We start from the raw sequence: 22,341 nt of genomic DNA, 5'->3' as shown, positions 1-22,341 counted from the left end.
TAGCCTTGAATGCCACTTCCTTTTCTTATAGTTTTCTCTACAAAATAACTGTTATTGGGGAAAATGGACGGTGGAACACACAAGAGGGGATAGTCAAAGCTAGGAGATGACTTTGAGCGGGCCTGCTACATTTGCAGCAGGTCACCAAGAATCCATCCCATCTTCTACCTTAAAAGCAAAGGCTGACTAATACTAGTTTATGGAAAACAGGCAATTATACAAAATACAGAGGTGGAACCAAAATTTGTTTTTAAAATGTGAGTTTTTTAACACTTGAAGGATTTCATTCTTAACTCTCAATTATATAATTACAAAAAAAAAATCCAAGTTTCAGGAAAACATACTTAATCCTAACATAAAATTCATGTCACTTATCACAAAGACAGTCAAATGTATAAAGGAGAACCAAAACAGCAGCAGTATTTACAAATTTAAACTACATGAGATGTTGTGAATGATCTTTTGTTAATAAACAGCACATTACATACTTTTACATACTACATTTCAAAAATGCATCTGTGAATAATGTGATAAAGCGCATAGTGTTGAAGGCTTTAAATTAAATTCAAGGTCATCATGTTGAAGACCTGAAATTAAATTCAAGGTCGTAGTGATGAAAAATTTAAAGTCAAGGTCTTAGCGATAAAGACTTTAAATTCAAAGACAGATTGTCTAAGGACAAACCACTAGCGTTCAAGTTGTTTAGTCAATTAGTTCTCTGTGAGTACAAAATATTAGGAATCACTAAATGGATTAGCCTAATTACAAATTTTGATCATTTCTAAATAACTCACAACTGCAAGTCTTTTCACAGAATCAGTCACATAGTTTCTCTCTATCCTTGTGCGGGTATTTTAAATCCTTATTCAAAACAATTCCCTCTCCATTTCTAGATTTTTGTAAGTATAAAATATTTTAAAACAAAGGTATGTCTGCTCCTTAGCTAGAGAACTATTCTTCCATTGACTCCTGGAAGAGAAAAAAAAGATTCCCATTTCCTCCTCTACCTCAAAAACACAAAGCAAACCCAAACAATCCAATTCCTAATGTAGTGTCACATAGAACCCAGGGCCTGAAACAATATTTCATGCTAGTTTTCCTGCTATATGCAGAGAACAAATTAGTTATTTACATTATTGAGAAATCTATTTAACAGCCTAGAATCATCCTAGTGCTTCCATCAGCAGAAGGCTTGCTAAAAAAGGCGTGAGCAACGGCGTCTGCGAATGGGAACATCAAAGACTCTCCTCCGTCTCTCCTCTTCATCATCTTCATCTGATTCATCCATGTCTGCTGAATCATCATCCTCGTCTTCCTCTTCTTCCTCCTCCTCCTCTTCTTCCATCTCTTCATATTCATCAGGACCCATTTCCTTTAAAGAGAAAACAATCTTTTGATAAAAAGAGCATCTATCAGTTTTTTACAGTTATTTCATGTAAATTCTCATTTATCTAGAATTCAAACCACCAGACATGGCAAATATGAATTTCCATAGACTTGAACAGTGCATTCTCACAACACACATGCTGATGCAAGATTCTGGAGTGGATTTTGTATCTTGTGTTAAATAATGCTCAGTGTGGTTTTTGTTGTTGTTGTTTAATGGAAAATCTTCTTTTTAAAAAAATTGTTTATTTTAAAATTTTCTTAGAGACGAGTTCTTGCTATGTTGCCTAGGCTAGCCTCGAACTCCTGGGCTCAAGCAATTCTCCCACCTCAGTCTCCCGAGTAGCTGGGACTACAGGTGCATGCGACGCAGCCCGGCTCAGTATGGTTTTAATGGATAAATATTTCACTAAGCCAGTACTTATTTTTTATACAGTAGTTGGTAATTCATAGAAGGTAGCAAACAGACCACTTGTAACAATCCAAGATACTGTTTTACTGAACTTATATTCATACACTGAATAATAATTATTAATCTATATACTTACAGAAAAGAGGATATGAAAATATTAATCAAGTATGACCTCTACTGGTAACTTTTATGCACTGTCAACAAGAAGTCTAACATTTTTATTGAGCTCCTACTATAAAGACACATCATTTCAATTCAACCATCAGTAGCCTCTACTTTTTAAAAAAATACTTTTATTTTTTTAGTGGCTTGAAACAACAACAGTCATTATTATCTCTCATGGTTCATGTGGGTTGGTATTTGGGAGGTATTCAGTGGAGTGGTTCTGGGTTGGGGTCTCCCGTGATGTTGCAGTCAGATGGTAGGTGGAACTGCAGTCATCTCACGAGCGTCTTCATTCACATCTCTGGTACCCGTGCGTGATGATCGAAATATCTGGAATCTGAAACAGCTGGGGCTCCTGGGTGCCTCTCTCTATCTCTATGTGATGTCTCTACATGGTCTCTTCTGCATGACGGCTTCATGGTAGCTGGACTTCTTACATGGTGGCTCAGGGTGTCCAAGACACATGTCCCAGGAGAGAGAGAGAGAACTCTAGGCTGAAGGAATATTACCTTTTTCTAACTCAGAAATCACAGTGTCACTTTGCCAATTCATTTTAAGTACATACCTAAGATCAACCCACACTGGAGGGAAATGACAGCCTCTATTTTTAAATTACCTTGTTGGAGGCTTTCAGATTAGGACAGTAGTGATGTTGAACATGCATCTGAATATCTCTTGGAAATGTCAATTCTGCCCATGCAATGTCTCTACTCAAGCCATGACTTACTCTGCTGTCAATGTTCTCTCTCACACATTTGAAGACACAATGAAAGGAGTTGCTACATTGAACAGAATTCTGAACAGCAAGGACCTACTTGGTACTCTGGAAAGTACGGGACAACCTGAGGCATGATGTCAGCCAGAGTCCTTCCACCAAGGCTTTCATGGTGTTGCGTGATCCAGCACCCCATTATCCCTCTGATCTCATCTCCAGCCCCTCTCCCTGTTGTTCACTGCACTCCAGCTATACTGGCCTCCTTGGGTCAAGCACACCAAATGCATTATTGTTTCAGAACCTCCACATGTGCTGCTCCTTTGCTTCAAACACTCGTCTCCCACATATCCACCTAATTCCCTCTGCTCCTTTCACGTTTCAGCTTAAATGTCACTGAGGCCTCTCCTGACCCCTCTTTATATTAGAACAACCTAACAATACATTCTTTATCTCTTTTACTCTGCTGTTTCTCCACAGCACTTATTACTACTTAACATAAGGACACAGTGTTTATTGTTACAGTTTGTCTCTTTGAATTGGAATGTAAATTCCAAGGCAGGGAATTTGATTATATTGTTTATCACAGTACTCAATAAATAGCTGTTGTACAAGCAAATCAATTAATGTAGGAGAAAGGAATTGTGTCACTTAGGATTTATTATAACACTGACAATAACAGAGAAAATATACACTGATATGACTTATAAGATATTACATTCTTTTTATCTTTGGATTTATTTTTTTAATCTAAGGAATGAAGACTTTGAAATTCAGTTAGGAGGTCCAAAAGGTGGGAAAGGCAAAGGCTTGGGAAGTTCTAAAACATGTTATCTGAGTAGTATGATTATTAATTATCTTAATGAAGAAGAAAACAGAAAAACTGTTAAAGAACTCAATGTGGCTAAGGAGAGAGATTGCTCAGAAAAAAAGTGTACACACACAAACAGCAGATGCAGAAAGGAACACACAGAGAGGAGTGGAAATGTGCAGCCGGAGCCTCTAAAAGTGCCCCCAACAAGCCAAACACGCATACCACCTAGACTAAGAAAAGACATAAGACCAACTGATGCATATTTCCAAGAGGCATTCCAAGGAGAAAGAAAAAGGAAGTGTTAAGCCTACGAATTAATCAGACTGGTAGAGGATGAAAAAGCAGAACAATTCTCCATATCAGGAAACTAATGTTCAAACAGGAAAGGTCAACAAATACAACCCCCATGGCTTTTTTAATGTCGATAAGAAGTCAGTCCAGAATTCTCATTTTATTTCTCATCCTTGAGAGAAAACATTTTCCACAAGGTAGGTCAAGATTTTATATGTTTATTTGTGGTTAGAAGGAAACGAAAACTAATAAGAAAGAACATAGTTAAGGGAGAGCTGAACATGAAATGGGTTTATTATTGTCATTTGAAAAGGAACTAATAGTAAATCTTGTAAAACTTTCTCAGTTTTAATTTCTGATATGGTAAGTGTTAATACAATCAACATAAGCAAGAATTCTTCGGAGTCCTCAATAAGTTTTTAGAGTTTCAGGGGGTCATGAGACTGAAAGTTGACAACCGCTGTCCTTAAATAAAGACTACTTTACACCCACCCTAACAAACATTAAAAACAAACAAGATGCCAAAGGATCAAGTTGACCCAATAGTAACTCAACTGCCTACCGAAACAAACCTCAATGCTCTTTAAACTTTAGGACAAGGAATATTTCAGCAATAAAGATGGAGATTTCATAATGATGAAAGAATTATGTCATTAAAAATACATCATAATCCTTAGCATATTTGCATATAATTATACAGCTTCAAAATACATGAAGCAAACCTGACAGACCTAAAAAGAGAAGCAAAAAACTATAATTATATTTGGAGATTTCAACAATCATCTCTTACTTGTTGATAAGACAAAGACCAAAAAAAAAAAAAAAAAATCAACAAGTATACAGAAGACTTGAAAACACTGTCAACCAATTTGACCTATCATTTGTAGAATAATATTCCCCAAAATAGCAGAATGTACATTATTTTCAAATATACAAGGATCATTTACCAAGATAAACCATAATTTTGGGCCATAAAATATTTAGGATTGAAAATACAGAGCAAATTCTCTAACCACAATAAATTTAAAAAATCAATAGTCAAAAGATAACTGAAAACTCCCCAAATGTTTGAAAATTAACACATTTCTAGAAAAGTCATACATCAAAATTAAATTACAAGGGAAATCTAACACTATTTTGAACTACACGTTCATGAAAACATATCACAACTTGTGAAATGCAGCTAAAACAGTGCTTGGAGAGAAAAAAGGTCTGAAATTACTAACATAAACTTCTACCTTAAAAAAGCTAGAAGAAAAGCAAATTAAACTCAAAGTAGAAGAAAAGAAATAAAGATAACTGCAGAAATCAATGCAATAGAAAATAAGCAAATAGAGAAAATTAGTAAAACCAAAAGTTGCTCCTTTACATGATCAATAAAAATTATAAACCCCTAGCTAAAGCAATGAACAAAAGAGAAGATATAAATTAACAATATTAAGAACAAAAGAAGACATGTGATTATGGCTTTTGTAGCCATTAAAAGGATATCAAGGGAATACTGTCAATAACTTTATACCAATAAATTCAACATTTAGATGGAATGGACAAATTCCTTGAAAGGCACAAATTACCAAAACTGAAACAAGAAGAAATAGAAAATGAATATTAAAGAAATTAAATTCAAATTTCAAAATTTTCCCACAAACAGAACTCTAGCCCCTGATAACTTCACTGATGAATCATATCAAACATTTAAGGATAAGATTATTCCAAACTCATACAGATACTGAGGCAGTCAAAAAAGGAATTCTGTTATCCTAAGTAGCAAATTCCCAGTACTGGAAATACAGTTTCTGGCATTCCTCCACTGGGAAGAAAGCTAAATCTTCACTTCCAAACGCACACTGTAGATTCTTTTCACTATATATGCCACACAGGTAATGGCCCAAAGTCTCATTATCATCCTTCTCTTTCCAAACTGGAGTTGAAAATGTGTCAGCTCTGGGTCAGATTAATTTCATGTCCATCTTCCCAAATTTATACCCATCCATCAGGGTCATTCCAGAAGCTAGAGGGTATTTTCCAAAGATTCAACACCTACAACTCAATTGCACTCTGGGTATATAATTCATATTTTATCCCCATTGTATAACTGGAGCTTCATAATTTTCTTTAATCATGTTATAGTCTCTAAGATTGGGATTACTGTTACACTTGTCATAAGGTAACCCTAAAAACGAGATTTTAAAAATATACCTAGTTGACTTAAGAAATGATCCCAGAGAGACTGCCAAAAGCACACATCTACACACTAAATTTTCTTTATAATGATCTTTCTGGAATATTTGTTTATTTGACATTAAATTGGAAGTTTGAGCAAAAACACTGTAAGAAGTTGTTTTCCCACTCTTAAAGCTGATTCTAACTGGTCTAATGTGGTATGTCTCCTAATCTAAAATATTTAGGCCACTGAACAGTGAAAAAGAAGTTGAATCTTTAAAACAGATAGCAGAAATTCTCTGGTTAGAGACTATGGAGCCTCATTTACTTGTCCATTTCTCTCAATAAATTCACATGACCCCCAAGATATTTCCTCAAAATCTCTAGGATTCTCTGGAATGCAATTTATAAACTTAACTACTTGCCTGCCTTATCTGCAGTGTTAACCCTACAAAGTCATATAAATCAGCACTAGAGGAAAATTTAACTTACCAATCGGGCTATAGACACCCTGAATGTTGGACATGCCATATGGAATCGGGGAATGGCAACATTAAAGATCTTGTCTTTAAAGTAAAGAAAGTGGAAGGTATAATATCCTTCCATATATCCTGATGTTGTAGAGAATGTGGTACAGCTTGTGTATTCATATACCCGACCTGGGCTGATGATTGGAAATTCACCTGCACGGAAAACAGTAACAATAAACCAAAGTATAACATTCATTTATTACAATAAATAAGGTATGGTCTCCATGGCATTATGTAAACTACGTAATAGTAAATGCACAGTTAGAAAAAAAAATTCCAAAAGAAAATGTAACAAAATGTTAACAGTGATAGGACAATGAGTAGGTATTTTATTCCTCTTGACTTTTTTTTTTTTTTTTTTTTTTTTTGAGATAGAGTCTTGCTCTGTTGCCCACGCTGGAGTGCAGTGGCATGATCTCAGCTCACTACAACCTCCACCTCCCAGGTTCAAGCGATTCTCCTGCCTCAGCCTCCCAAGTAGCTAGGATTACAAGTGCCTGCCACCATGCCCGGCTAATCTTTGTATTTTTAGTAGAAGCAGGGTTTTGCCACGTTGGCCAGACTGGTCTCAAACTCCCGACCTCAGGTGATTCGCCCACCTTGGCCTCCCAAAGTTCTGGGATATCAGGTATGAGCCACTGCGCCTAGCCCTCTCAACATTTTTTAAATGTATTCCTCAAATTCCCTACAATGTAGAAGGTGGGAAGTATCTAGTGAAAAAAACAAACAAACAAAACAGAACAGGCATGTTTCTTTTTCAAAAAGCTTTGAGGCATTGAAGACACAACCTTTAAAATATGAGTAATAAAAAGCCTTACAGACACCAGTTCAAACTAATCTAAATATTTTTAAAGTAGCAAGAAACAAAAACCTAAAACTGAAGATGCATCCTAAGCATTCAGACCAGACAAAATGGCACTCACAAAGGACAGTCCTTATACCACTGGACCAAATGGCAGAAAAAGAACTGTGGCTTTAATAAAGCCTCTCTCTTAGCACTAGATCCAGAAAAAAATCCTGGACTCAAGCCCAGGAAAAAAAAAAATTATTAAGTAAACATGTAGATCTATTCATAGCAATGAATTTAGAAAACCTTAAACTGGATTCTGCATATGCTTAGGACTGATAACAGAAGTACATAGCATAAATGTGTTATTTTCCTGGAGCACATATTCAAACCTGAAGAATCTGAGGGCTCAGAGACTTCAGATAATCACAATCTTTAAGAAAGCCAAATGACAATGGTAACCACAACTAAAGTGACTGAAATCCACAAACAATAAAAATTCATGCCATTAATTTTAACATTTCCCCCCAAACTTCAAAAAAACATGACCAATACAAAATTTATTTCCCCTTTCTGCCCTATGTGTTCTAACCCACAAAATATAATGAATAATGAACCAGTTAAAAAAAAAAATGGAGGAGAAGCAAAGAACCCCAGGTGATCCATAGAAAGGGAAATCAATCCCTGAATAATTGAGTTTGCTATTATTTTAGGAAAGTTAATGCTTAAGGGATTAAATTAATAGGATAATGACCTTTTATGTTATATTTATGATGCAAAGTCTAACATTTCTTCTAAGGAATTAATGTATAAACCTAAATCTTGGGTTCCATACCAACTACTCCAGGTCCTTGAACTTCTTCCACGTCACCCTTAGCATTTGTTATTCTCCAATAGCGACTGTCCAACTGACAGGCCTTCTCAGGAAGTGCATCCTTTGACATTTCAATCCTAGAGAAGGGAATGGGGTGGTAGAGACAAAAATCTGGCTTGTTTCTTTGGTTTAAGAGATACAGTACACAGGCTAATACTATGAAGAAAAATTTCCAAAAAATTAAGAAACCCAACCCAAAGTCCATGTTAGCCATCTATTTTTCTAAGTTCTCAAAGACACTGGCTTCATGAGCTGGATCCCCCTACAAAAATGCTTTCACTCAACGTACGCATTTGACTGTTAGTGTGGATCAACAATAGAAAGGGCAACATAAAATATGCAACATAATGGTAACAACAATCTTTTGCTGTTCAAATAAAGATCAATTTGGCAAATGCTTTCTAGAAGATAGTGCCATGAAAAACTTCTGGAGAACTGAAAGTCTCTCTTTAACGGCATAAGGCTATACAACCCATTTCCCTTTTTTCCATTAGTTTCTAGACAGTGTAAGGCAAAATGTCACCAGTTACTGGGATTACACTTTTTTTTTTTTTTTTTTTTTTGAGACAGTGTCTCACTCTGCCACCCAGGCTGGAGTGCAGTGGCGTAACCTTGGGCTCACTGCTGCCTTGACCTCCTAGGCTGAAGCCATCCTTCTGCCTCAGCCCCTCCAGTAACAGGGACTACAGGCATGTGCCACCATACTAGGCTAATTTTTTTTGAAATTTTTGTAGAGACAAGGTCTCACTATGTTGTCCAGGCTGTTCTTGAACTCCTAAGCTCAAGCAATCCTCCCACCGTGGCCTCCCAAAGTGCTGCGACTACAGGCGTGGGCCACCACATCCAGCCTGGGATTACACTTTGACTCTGTTTCTCAATGCTATCGCTTTCCCCTTTCCCTAGGAATCTGGTGTCTCTTATTTTCACTCTGAGTATCCTATAAGTATGCGTTGATATGTTTATTTTGAGCATATATCAATCCTAGGCAGGATCTAAATCAAACAAGTAAAACAACAAATATCTATACATGTGTACTTGGATATAGCAAAGGTTGCATACAGTATCTAAATCCTAGGATACTTTCTGGTAGTTATATTTTACTAAAATACTTCCAGTATGCATATATGCATGTATGTGTATTTTAAAATATACTTATATATAACATAAAACACATAAAAATATATTTTAAAACACAGTATCCTTAATCCCTTAGGGCAATGAGTTATCTTTGTGTCATAGCACAGAATACTTCTAAGTAATATAAATTTAAAATATTTGCTTCTTATTTAATAAAATTCAATGTCTAACACTACGTCTGGCATCCATGAAGCACGCAATACACATTTATTAGATTTTTTAATTGAATATAAATAGGCCAGATGAAATTTAAAGTGCATGACTTTATTATGGCAATTTGACAGCTTCTAGAATGCATTACAACTTAGAGCTTTAATGACGACTACAACTTAGTGGTCCATTTCCACAGTATCTGGCACAATACTTAATACCCAGTATATTTTCAAGAAATAAATTAAATAACTTAGAGGTTAATATGAAGTCCAAGTCCTCCACGACCACTATCTTATAGAAAATGTATCCACCTTCCTCCCAATTTCAGCAAATTCTTTCAAAATGTGTCTTACATATCATGTCAAATGGGACAATAGCAACATGTCCATTGGATATATCCCACCATTAACTGAAAGGCGACCCCATTTAAAATTCTCACCTGATTCGGTATGTGAAGAAATAGTGGGGTGGATGTACAGAGCTAAGTTCTGGCAGAAACGATGTGGAAACTGAAACAGTAATATCCCCAGTTGTTGCTACACACTCTGGATCGTGAACATATCTAGGTAATTTAAAAATTAAACATTTAAAAATCTACAGGATTTAAAAGATACAATGCAAAATAGGAAAAATTTAAATCATATTTCAGACCCAGAAAAGTTCAATAATATTTGGGTATAGTCCTATTAAACTTAGAAGGAAACTAGAAAGAAACGATAAAACCTTGGTAACTCTGGATCAGTAATGAGAGCAATCAAGGTTCAATGATCAGTGGTTCCAATAATAGACTGGTAATTAGCTTGGAAACAAAATTGAGCTTATTCAGTTTCCAGGGCTAAGGAAACTTTTAGGACATCTGAAAACCCAGCTACATGATGGCTAATGCTAAATGATGGCTCTGACAATAAAAATGTGCAAGTATGCTGTTCCCAGAAGCCTCTAACGTATAATCAGTCTATCATTTCTGCCAACCAGGCTATTATGAACCAGTATTACCTCCAATACTATCTAAAATACCTGAATGTTCCATTTAGAGATAATAAATATTTGCCAGGAATTAACAGTTACTGACTTGCTATTCATAATAAATCTATCAGTTGCCAAATAACTTTGTTTTTTTTTCAAAAATAAATTATATAGATACTATTAACCCATAGTTTCTAAATCAAAATCACCTTTTTCTTGATTCTTCCGGATAGGAAAAAGACCAGTTGTCTAAGCATTTAGATGTTTGGCTTTAAGGTGAGAATAAAATAGTGAGATTGAAGACAATCTTCTATTATCAATCTCAATAGAGAGGTTTTATTATCAACCTTCTTGGGAAACTTCATTTCATGATCTGTGACTTATCATTTTTTTCTGATTTACAGTCATTTCAATACAAAAAGACCTAAATAAAATACCTGAAAATTTGGTCTCTGATGATGGGGAAGCCACCTGATACAACATTTTTGACATAAGAGGTAAACCAGTCAGTAAAAGTAGCACCTATAAACCAGGAAAGGGAGAAAAAAAGAAAAGAACAAATAGTTTTGTAAAATCTATATAAGAAACAATTGTAATTCCTCTATACTTTACAATATGATACCAAAACTAGAAACATTTATAGATATAATTGTGCTAATCATTTATAAGGTCAATTTCTATTCTCAATTCTATCTACCTTATTTCCTTGGGATTCTTCCCCTTTTCATCCCCCCAACTATTGTTAGAGAATCCGCCAATGACCTTCAAACTATTTTTTTACACTTACAATTAATCAAATTTTAAACTTTAATTCATTCTGGTACAAGAATGAAAAACCTTCTGTCTGTAATTTATTGAACATATAGAACAAAGAATATACAGCTATGTCTAGGAAGAAACTACAAGAAAAATATCAGCACCTCTTCTCAGACTTCCCTGGTCCAGGTACATCCTGACTCAAGCACAAAATTTTAGCAGAAGCCAGACTCAGTCTGGACATCTACCAGGGACATGGCATTGTGGAGTTCTGTGCATCCGGTCAATCCCAAAGTGGTCTAGTTGCACACTATTATAGATTTAATTGCACAGCGGTCCTCCATATTCTTAGTGACCAGTTCAAAGCAGAAAAGGATTACTGGAACAGTCTAGTCCAGACCATATATCAGTGATCTAATGATTGGAACTAGAACAAGTATTTACATGAATTAATAATGTTTACTCCTTCTAGGTAATATTTAACATAAGTCTGTCAGACCCCCCATTATTTACTGTTAATACATCTCAGTGCCTAGAACATATTAGTCCTTTAATTAATTTTGTTCAATGAATTTCTTTGTAATCTGGTTTCAATTAACCCAGTTTCTACACTCTGTCACACTGAACGTCATATGCTAAATTTATAGTGTTTACTAATTATTCTATTTAGGGAATGATAGAAGATACACTTTGGCTTATATCTAATGGTCCAAGGCTTTAAGCTTTTAAAAGGCATCAGCTGAGAGAAGGGAAACTATAATAGTTGGCTCTTTTCTCAATATCTATTAATGACCCATTCTGACCCATTATTTATTAAACACTTGTATTCAAGGTTCATTGATCATGTACCTACTTTAAGTAAGATATTAAGAAGCTATATAATGTCATTCAAATTCATAGAGGGTATAATTTTACATTTTTAGCACTAGTAACTTCTCTGAATTTTAAAAAATCATATATATGTATATTTTGTGGAAAAAATGTTATATAGAGACAAATTTGTGGTTTGCATAAAAAGATTGGTACGGTGTATTTTAATCTACCTTATTTTATTACAATACGTACCAGAGTGTATTCTTTAAGATGAGGACAGACTAGGCTGCATTCACTACTAAACTTATCTGACAGATTCCAGTTTTCTTAAATATCTATTAATAGCACACTGAACACCAGGATATGCCATTTTGTGTGTTACCAGTCTAAACAAACTTAGTTGAATCAAGATGCAATTTATATGTTCTAAGGTAATTTACCTTTTAAAGTGAGCCCATATGTTGGGGTCTCTCTGATGGTTCTGGAGCTTTATCAAGGCAGCTGAAAGGAAGCTCCTTTTTCGTCCTTTCTCCCCGCATTAACTTCCCACCTCATCTCTTCTTAGTGTCTCTCAATCTTTTGCTTTGCTCTCCCATTTTAAGAGAAATCCCAGCTACTGGCATAGTATTATTACACCTTAGTACTCTGCTGGAGTGGTGAGGTTCTACACACCATGTCAGACGAGCACCAAACTAAGAGTAAGGAACTCACAGAGGCTGGGCAGCAGCTTACCTTAGCACTTGGCTGCCTTTCATTTATAAACTGAGTAGCACTGCTGGACCACAGCCATTATGGTAATCTCTGAAACTGTGTGCTATGCAAAAATACCAATGAGGGCAATGAGCACAGGAAACAGCTCCAGAGAGTGCTTAACTTAGAAACCAGAGACCACATGAGTCAGAGTGAGCTGAAAGCTAGGACCTATATTTAAAAGCTTTTTATAACTTACTAGGTAAGGGTGAGATCTTGATATTGTGAAGTACACCACGAACATGGAATGTGCCATAGTATGGAACAAATACAGTTCAAAGTTCCAATGAGATACACTGTTCATTGTTCAAAGTTCCAATGAGAAGACAGAATTGAATACAAATGCCTTAGTCTATAAGGACCCTTTACTATTCATATATGGGGATGTTTAATATATGTCAGTCAGTACCCTTAAAAAGCAGAATGGACAGTCTGGAAGCTTCTCTAGATGACCAAAATCCAAACAAGACAAGACGGGATAAATAGCAAAGGGGTGAGCTGTAGTTACTTACAAATTGAAGGGTTCTCAAAACCCATATGAAATACTCTTTTAAGGCCAAGAAAAACTAGTTGTACCAAGGAGTTTATGAGGTATAGAGTTTAAATTAGTCCCTAAACACTGTTGCTTTAGAGGTCTCTAACGTGACTTAGTATCTTAATGCTACTGCATTAGCACCAAAAGAGAAAAAGTTTAAAGCTGCTTTATATATCTGTATCTCCAATTATACATGAATATAATGAATAATACACGTGCGTTAAGAAAAATATATACACATTCACAGCAATTCTGCATATTTCATTGCCTTATAGAAGAGTCCTCAGAGCATGAGATTGTATATGGATTGGCTTTTTTCAAAATTAAAAATATTCAATACAAAAACTGTTCTAATGAAAACCTAGATGCAGTACTTTATAAACCAGCAAACCTTAAAGAAATCCAAGTATGAAATTGCCAGCTGCTAAAGTAGCTGAAAAAGTTTTTACCAATTTAATTTTTTTATGATATCCAGGAAGAAGAAGCGGGGAAAAAAGACTTTTTTCTTTCCTACCTATAATAAACATGTCAATAGCAGCTGGATTTCGAGCCATTTGGTCCTAGGTGAGAAAAAGAATACAATCGATAAAAACATATTTTACTTAATTTTTCATTGTTCATTATCTGTATCTTTCCCTGGAGATGAGGCAAAATAGATAAAAATAAAGTTGAGATAAGAAGATATATGGCTTGTTATCCTAGAAGAAAGGGTTCTGAATCAGAGTCAAGAGATCTGAACAATTCTAGGTTACTCACTCTTCTCAGTAAATGGAGAGACCAAACTACCATCCTTACAACCTTACAGAGACATCAAGTCAAAAATGAGATAAAAAGTATGAAAATGCTTTAAAAAGTTAAAAGCTATAAAAGCTCTTTAAATATGTAAAATGTTATGTAGAGTCACAAGTCTCAACTACGAAAAGCATTTTCTTTTTATTTTATTTTTTTGAGAGGGAGCCTTGCTCTGTTGCCCAGGCTGGAATGCAGTGGCTTGATCTCAGCTCACTATGACCTCCGCCTCCTGGATTCAAGCAATTCTCCTGCCTCAGCCTCCCCAAGTAGCTGGGACTACAGGCGTGCGCCACCACACCTGGTTAATTTTTGTGGTTTTTTTTTTTTTTCAGTAGAGATGGGGTTTTGCCATGATGGCTAGGCTGGTCTCAAACTTCTGATCTCAGTTGATCCACCCGCCTCAGCCTCCAAAAGTGCTGAGATCACAGGCGTGAGCCACCACACCCAGCCAAAATGTAGATTTTATATTTTAAATTCCTTTTTTGAGTAAAAAGTTCATATCAAGGCAAAAATGAAGGCAGAGGGTGTGTAACTGAGAAATTACTGAGAACTTAAAATTATTTTTTCATTTTTATTAAATGAAACCAATACCATAATATTTTCTGTGGTTACATTAAAATAATAAAAGTCTCCTAAAAAGAACTACATTTTTCGATATGTCAAATACTCACTGAAGAAAGTTTTAAAAGTTTCTACTGCACTCAAAGCATGAATCAAAGGATGTTCAAAGGCTAAATTTTTGGCAAGTCTGAAACATATATTACAATTAATTACTTCAACAAAAAGCTCCTCATTAGTTTTCCTTAAAATACCTTAAGACAAATCGTAGCTTTTCCTCTGTATTTACACTAGTTTTTTATGTCCAACTGTCAAGTTTTCTCTTGAGTTCCATGCCATTATGTCAGAATATTAACTCTAGTTAGAGAGGTCTATGACTAAAATGCATAATATTCTATACCCATTCTACAATCCTGAAAATACCTAATGCATGCATTTATACAACCATCAGAATACATCTTAATGCCATATTTAAACACACGTTCTACTTACTGGACATTGGTAGAAAACTTCATTTTTGTTTCGGCCCTCTGCAGCTTCCACTGCTATGTACTGACTCAAACCAGTATGTATGCAAAAAGTTAAAGGCAGACAGTATTTCAATCCCTGTCTCTGCTGGAATCCTCCGGCAGCTGTATCGACGTCTAACAAATCTTCAGAACGATAGTGATTAGACAGTGCCATGCTTCCCAATAACCTGAGGAGCATACAGACTCAAACATGTAATACACAGCAGTGCCAAACAGCTGTGCTTCATCTTTCTGATGAATAATAATTTCCCACTCACAACTTTATGAGTACTAATTAACATGACAATTCCAAATCAGGAATACCCAAAGCACTATAATTTCTAAATATTTAATTCAAACCCTTTTGATTGGAAAAAAGATTCTGATTTAAATTGAAAATTAATTAAATGTCTAAATGGCAATGTTTTAAAAAGAAATACAGTTTTATTGTTTTCAAGAATCCATCTTGCCATGATATATTGATTTGCTGGTGTTCTGCTAGCCATGTATGTATGGCCAATTTAATGTTTAAAGAAGTAAATTATCTGATGCGTTTATCCTGATACAACCTTTGGCTTACCCTGTGCAACCAGAGAGTATAAATGTAAAGCAGCTTAAACTTTGTCCAAATTTTCACAAAGTTGGATGCCTGGGGTATAGATTAATCTCATTAAATATACAAATAGCAATACAGGTATCAAGGTATTCCTTGATGAGATTCCTAAGTCTCAATGCTTGAGCCATGTATAGATAAAAATCCCTGGGTTGCAATTTATGACCTATTTGTCATGTCGGTTCTGGGCAACTCTTCTAATAAAGTTCTCTCCTGTTTGCTCTTAAAATCTGACAATTTTTCAACTTTGTCAAGTTTCAGTTCAATAGGAAAAAATAGCCAATAATTTAGGGTCATCTAGTCCTAACTGACTTCTGTTTCTGACCCATGCCCAGTATTTGATTTCTTTCTTTTTCTGAGTCAGGATCTCGTTCTGTCACCCAGGCTGGAGTGCAATGGCTTACTGCAGCCCCAAACTCCTGAGCTCAAGAGATCCACAGGTCCCGAGTAGCTGGAGCTATAGGTGCATGCTACCAAGTCTGGCGAATTGTTTTTAACTTAATTTTTTATAGAGACAGGCAGGATCTTGCTATGCTACCCAGGTTGGTCTTGAACTCCTGACTTCAGCAATCCTCCTGCCTTGGCATCCCAAAGAGCTAGTTTCAGGCATGAGCCACCGTGCCCTGCCCCCAATATTTGATTTCTGAAGACTACCTTGTAATCTCAATGTGATTACCTCCGGGATTCCCTATACTCATTCAACCCTCATCTGAAATTGTAACAGAGTCTCACATGATTCTTCACATACAAAGGAACACCAGGTTCCAATAAGAACAATGCAAAGTTCTCCTTAAATTCTTATTAGCATTTCACAAGCACAATGTCTCTGAAATAGCTGACTTTCATAAAAGTGCAAAAGGAGTAGGCCCATTAAAAGCACAGCCTTCTAAAACTGTGGGTGAATTCTGGTGACTACTGCATGGTCCACTTTTACCCAAGAGTTCTACCATGTAAGGTGGATATGGTTGGCTGGAAGGCTGAAGCAGGAGGGTCCCTTGAGCCTAGGAGTTCAAGACCAGCCTGGGCAATATAGTAAGACCCCATCTCTAAAAATAATAATAATAAATAAAAATTTAAAATAATAAGTTTGTAAAACAAATCTTAATAAAAAAAAATAAAGCTGAACCAGGCACAGTGGTATATGCCTGTAGCCCCAGCTACTTGGGAGGCAGAGGCAGGAAGATTGCTTGACCCCAGGAGTTAAATACCACTAGCCTGGCAATATAGCAAGACATCATCTCTTGGCAAAAAAAAAAAAAAAGGCTGGATGCGTGGGTTGCATCTGTAATGCCAGCACTTTAGGAGGCTGAGGCAGGAAGTGCTTGAGCCCAGGAATTCAAGACCAGCCTGGGCAACATGGCAAGACCCCATCTCTATAAAAAATACAAAAAAGTAGCCAGGCGTGATGGTGCGCCTGTACTTCTAGTTAATGGGACAGCTGAGGTGGCAGGGTCGCTTGAGCCAGGGGAGTCAAGACTGCAGTGAGCTGAGGTCACGCCACTACACTCCAGGCTGGGAGACAGAGCAAGACCCTGTCTCAAAAAAAAAAAAAAAAAAGCTCCACAATAAATACTTCACTTTTTAGAATTAAATTTTAAACAGGCCATTCAACTATAGACTGTGTTTAATATGACAAAACAATTTTCTTTAGTGTAGTGTATGCAGCTCTGGACAAATGATTGCTCTTTACATGTAGAGTAGGTAGAATTTGCATCAAGCTCCCAAAATAATTTGCCTGGCCTGTAATAAGATACACATTTCAAGAGTTCTGAAGAATTTGGTTAAAATATATCGCACATACCTTTACTGTATGTCCCATCTCCCATCCCATACCAGACTTCATTTTAACTATACAAGTATATTGATAGAAACTGTGTTTTTATGAGATATATTTATTTTGGTAAAATCTAATTCAAGCTATAGATTTTGTCTTATGGATTGCTATAAAGGAGAAAGAGGGAATTCCATGCGTCTTTAATTTGTTAAGGGTAACTACAAATACAATTTATTTACTTTCATTCTAAAAAATAACTTGCATCATTAAAAATAACCAAAACATTGAATATCTTACCCAGGAACCACTAACTTCTGTCCATTGTGGATTCGGTATGAACATCGATAATCGTCAGGAAGCTTGCAGCCAATCTGCGCTTCCACAGCGTCAAGGTCTTCCTCTCGAGCACCCTCTATAAAGGCACAAAAAAGAGTGAATTGTGAAGAAACAACCTTAAATCTAAGAAGAAATGCAATCTATCTGCTAACTAATGAAACAATCTTGGAGTGAGTGAATTCTGTCCAAAATCTACGGCTGAAATAGAGGGAAATGAATTGAAACCTAATTTGAAGCACTGAGCAAGCAAATTTCTTAGTTTCCTCCCAACAGGGAAAACACTGGCACTTAGTAAAACATGGAAAGTGGGTACCAATGAGATCCACAATAATGTTTTCACATTATAACACAAACCTCTAAAGTGCCTAAATCTAAAACATTCATACTGCTTTATTAAAAAATAATAATAACAACAAAACCCCTGGAAGTTCTCTAAACTGACGTTACTTAAGAGTTTTAACATTGACTCTCAATGGGAAATATAGGACATAAGGTATGGGTTCATGTGTGAGGAGGCCATTAACTTGAACTCTATTTTGCATGTTTGTAAATTTGCCACATATTCAAGCTTTTGAGAAGTGAGAAATAATGACAAATACCAAGAGAAGAGATCGACATTCAGCAGCAGCCCACCAGGTTGTTGGACTAAACCTCTTGCTGAATATTGACAACAAAAAATTGGCTTGAAGACTTTTGAAGAATCACAACAGCAGGGGAGAGGGGTCCAGGAGAAGAGGGAGACTGAGAGGTGAGCCAGGCATTGGAAGCCACCTTGTCTTTAGACAAGATAAGAATTGCTGTCAATTCTGAAAGCAAATATGAGGTTGAGTGGCCACGAAGCTGAGCAAAGCTTTAGGCAGTACCACGAGGCTAGAGGGCAAAACAACAGAGTTCAGGGTCCACAAAGGAGAGACAGACCTGGTAAAACCCAAGGTTTTTGGGCTAGGATCCTGACTGACATCCTAGGAAAAAGGATGAACTGAAGATAAGACTAGTCCTCATAAAGACTAAAGCCCAGTTTTCAATCATATCAATCCCTGATTGCATTACAGTGATCTGCCCATTGACTAGCTGCTAGCCAAAAGCAAAAGTAATCTCTAGAAGAAAATAACGTTATCCCAAATTTCAAATTATGTCTAGCAATAAATTAAAAACAACTAGGCCTATACAAAGACAAGATCTGACTAAAGAAAGAGAAAAAATAGAAAATAGAACCAAATCCATAATACATGGTTATTGGAGTTAGTAAACATGGACTTAAAAATAACCACAATTGATACAGTCAATGAATTAAATGACAAGATCGAGTATTTCAGCAGAGAACTAGAAACTATAAAAATGAATCAAATGGAAATCTTAGAGCTGAAAAATGCAAAAACTAAAATAAGAATACACAGAAAGGGTTTAACAACAAATCATAGTTTCAAAGCTGAAGAGGGAATTATAAACTGGAAGCCAGGTCAGATGACAAAAAGGGATGGAAAAACACAAAAAGAGCCTAAGACACACATGAGAGGACATGGCAGAAAGGTCTATGATACAAGCACTGGAATCCCAGAGGGAGAGGAAAAGCAGAATGAGGCAGAAGCAGTATTTGGAGGTAACAGCAGAGAATTTTCCAAAATTGATGAAAATGTCAAACCATGATTCAGAAGCACCATAAACCCTATGGAGAAAAATTACAAACAAAATAGTTATCTAGATACATCTTGGAAAACTGCTAAAATCGAAGACAAAGAGAAATTTTAAAAGTAGCATGGGGGATAAGGTGAGTGTACAATTACCTTCAAAAGAAAAACAGTAAGACTGACAGCTAAATTCTCTACAGAAACAATAGAAGTTAGCTGGACTCAGTGGCTCATGCATGTCATCCCAGCACTTTGGGAGGATGAGGTGGGAGGGTGGCTTGAGGCCAGGAGTTCGAGACCAACCTAGGCAACATAGCAAGACCCCATCTAAAAAAAAAAAACAACTTAAAAATTAGCCAGGGATGGTGTCGCACCTGTAGTCCCAGCTACTCGCGAGATTGAGCTGGGAGGACTGCTTGAGCCCAGGAGTTGGAGGCTGCAATGGGCTATGATTGTGCCACTGCACTCCAGCCTGGGCAACAAAGCAAGACCCTGTCTTTAAAAAGAAAATAAACAATAGAAGTCAGGAGAATGATACCTTCAAAGTGATGAAGAAAAATCACTGCTGACCAAAACCCTATAACCAGTGAATATATCTTCAACAATGAAGATGAAATAAATACATGTTTAGATAAACAAAAGAAAAATTCAGCAGCAGCAGTCAGTTAAAAGAAATACCAAAAGGAATTCTTCAGGTGGAAGGAAAGTGATCCCAGATGGAAGCATGAAGACATAGGAAGGGATAAAGGGCAACCAGAAAAGGTAAATATGAAGGTTAGTCTAAAAGAATATTGAATATGTAAAATAAGAATGTTTTTAGGGAAATTAAATATGTTAAAAATCAAAATCACAAAAACTATAAATCAAAAGGCAGGAGGGAGGTGATTGGAGTTAATGCATTATAAAGTTCTTTCATTGTCCAGGAAGTGGAAAAAATACTAATTTACATTAGACTTTAATAAGTCAAAGATGCAATGTTTTCATCTCTAATATAATCACTAAAAAAAGAAAGGAGAAGGGAATGGAATGAAACATAATTAAGAAGATTGCAAAAAAGGAACAGTGAACAGGTGGGACAAATAGAAAAACAAACTGAAACATGGTATATCTCAACTCAAACACATTAGTAAATCTATTAAATATGAATAGATTAAATAATCTAATGAAAAGACAAACTGACAGACCAGATAAAAAACAAAGAATTATATATAAGAGACACATCTTAAAGTAAATACAGAAAACAAAGCTAGAGTAGCTCTACTAAAATCACATGAAATGAGACTTTAAGGCAAACAACTTTATAAGAGCTAATGGAGGACTTTTTGTAATAACAAAAAGGTTAAATTCACTACACAGATGTTCCAATTCTAATTTTATGTATATAATAAGAGCTTTAAAATATATTTTTAAATGACAACTAAAATGGGGAAAAGATATATATCTACAATCACAGTGGCTGTAGTTTTCTCCTGCTGTAATATTAGCAGCTTAAAGCACTTATTATTTCACAGTTTCTGTAGGTCAGGAGTCTAGATATGACTCAACTGGATCCTCTGCTCAGGCCCCACAAGGCTGAAATTATGGCATCAACTGGGGCTGCTATCTCATCTTACGCATCGTATAGTTAGGATCCTCTTCCAAGCTCACTGGTTGTTGGCAGAATTCAATTCCTCAGGACTGAGGCCCTCAGCTCCTGGAGGTCACCCACCATTCTCTCCCATGTGGCCCTCTCCATAATATGCCAGTTTGCTTATTCAAAGTCAATAGGAGAGGCACATTGAATCTGACTTCTGGAAGGGCCCAGTCCCTTTTAAGGGCTCATCTGATTAAGTGGGGCCCAGTCAGGATAATTTGCTTTCTGATTAATAATTAACTCAAATTCAACTAATTTGGGACCTTAATTACATATGCAAAATCCCTTCACCTTTTTCATATAATATGACCTAATCGAAGAAAATCAGTTATTTTCATAGTACCACCTACACTCAAGGAGAGATCATTATACCAGGCATGTACACCAGTGGGTGGGAATTTGGGGACTATCTCAGAATTCTGCCTACCACAGCAATAGATTTTATCATACTTCTCTCATTAACTAACAGAACAGGTAGACAAAATAAACAATTCAGTAAGAGTGTAGAAGATTTGAACAAGATTAACAAATGTTACCTAATTATATATACAGTATTGAACTCTATAATCGCAGAAAATACATTATTTTTAAGTATACACAAAACATTTACCAAAATAGATCATATGCTAGACCACAGAATAAGTCGTAACAAATTTTAAATGACTGAACTCACATAAAGTATATCCTGTGATCACAGTGGAATTAAATTATAAATTATATTTAAAAGATTACTTTAAAAGTGCAAAATATTTAGAAATTAAGTAATACACTTCTATATCATTCATGGGTTAAAGAAGAAATCAAAGAAATCAGAAAATACTTTGAACTGCATAGTAATGAAAATACAATGTATTAAAACTAATGGGACAAACTAATGTGCTCAGTGGGAAATTTAGAGCTCTAAATTCATTTGAAAAAATAAGAAAGCCTGAAAATCTATGATCTAAGCAATGATCCCAAGTCAGGTAAAAAAAAAAAAAATCACAGTAAATTCAAAGAGAAGACATCAAAGAAATTAATGAAATAAAAAACAAACATACAGTAAAGGACTGACAAAGGCAAAAGCCAGCTCTTTGAAAAGATTAATAAAATTAATTCACCCCATCTAGCAAGACTGATGAAGAAAAACAGCAAAAGTATAAATAATTAATATTAGAAATGGAAAAGGTGATAGCACCACAGATCCAACAAGCATTAAAAAGATAAGAGGATATTATGAAAAACTTTATGTCAACAGATTTGAAAACAGATGAA

General features: G+C 35.7%; 1 protein-coding gene across 2 annotated transcripts in view; it reads right to left on the bottom strand.

Moving 5' to 3' along the window:
* Positions 1-232: 232 nt before the first annotated feature.
* Positions 233-22,341, bottom strand: part of FBXO3 (F-box protein 3) — a 33,863-nt gene continuing 11,754 nt past the window's right edge. The window contains exons 4-11 of one of the 2 annotated variants that reach the window (XM_030918057.1): positions 17,788-17,902; positions 15,087-15,291; positions 13,759-13,804; positions 10,828-10,912; positions 9,864-9,986; positions 8,096-8,211; positions 6,436-6,626; positions 233-5,359 (exon numbers count right to left, since the gene is read on the bottom strand). In XM_030918057.1, the coding sequence (XP_030773917.1) occupies positions 5,351-5,359; positions 6,436-6,626; positions 8,096-8,211; positions 9,864-9,986; positions 10,828-10,912; positions 13,759-13,804; positions 15,087-15,291; positions 17,788-17,902 (890 nt within the window). In that variant the 3' untranslated portion in view covers positions 233-5,350. The remainder of the gene's footprint in view (positions 5,360-6,435; positions 6,627-8,095; positions 8,212-9,863; positions 9,987-10,827; positions 10,913-13,758; positions 13,805-15,086; positions 15,292-17,787; positions 17,903-22,341) is intronic. The other variant, XM_010358358.1, reaches the window with a different exon arrangement.

This window comes from Rhinopithecus roxellana, chromosome 15 (genome assembly GCF_007565055.1).
Source record: "Rhinopithecus roxellana isolate Shanxi Qingling chromosome 15, ASM756505v1, whole genome shotgun sequence".
NCBI lineage: Eukaryota > Metazoa > Chordata > Mammalia > Primates > Cercopithecidae > Rhinopithecus > Rhinopithecus roxellana.
Note: the sequence above shows the minus strand (reverse complement) of the source record. Positions and strands in the feature narration are given on the sequence as shown.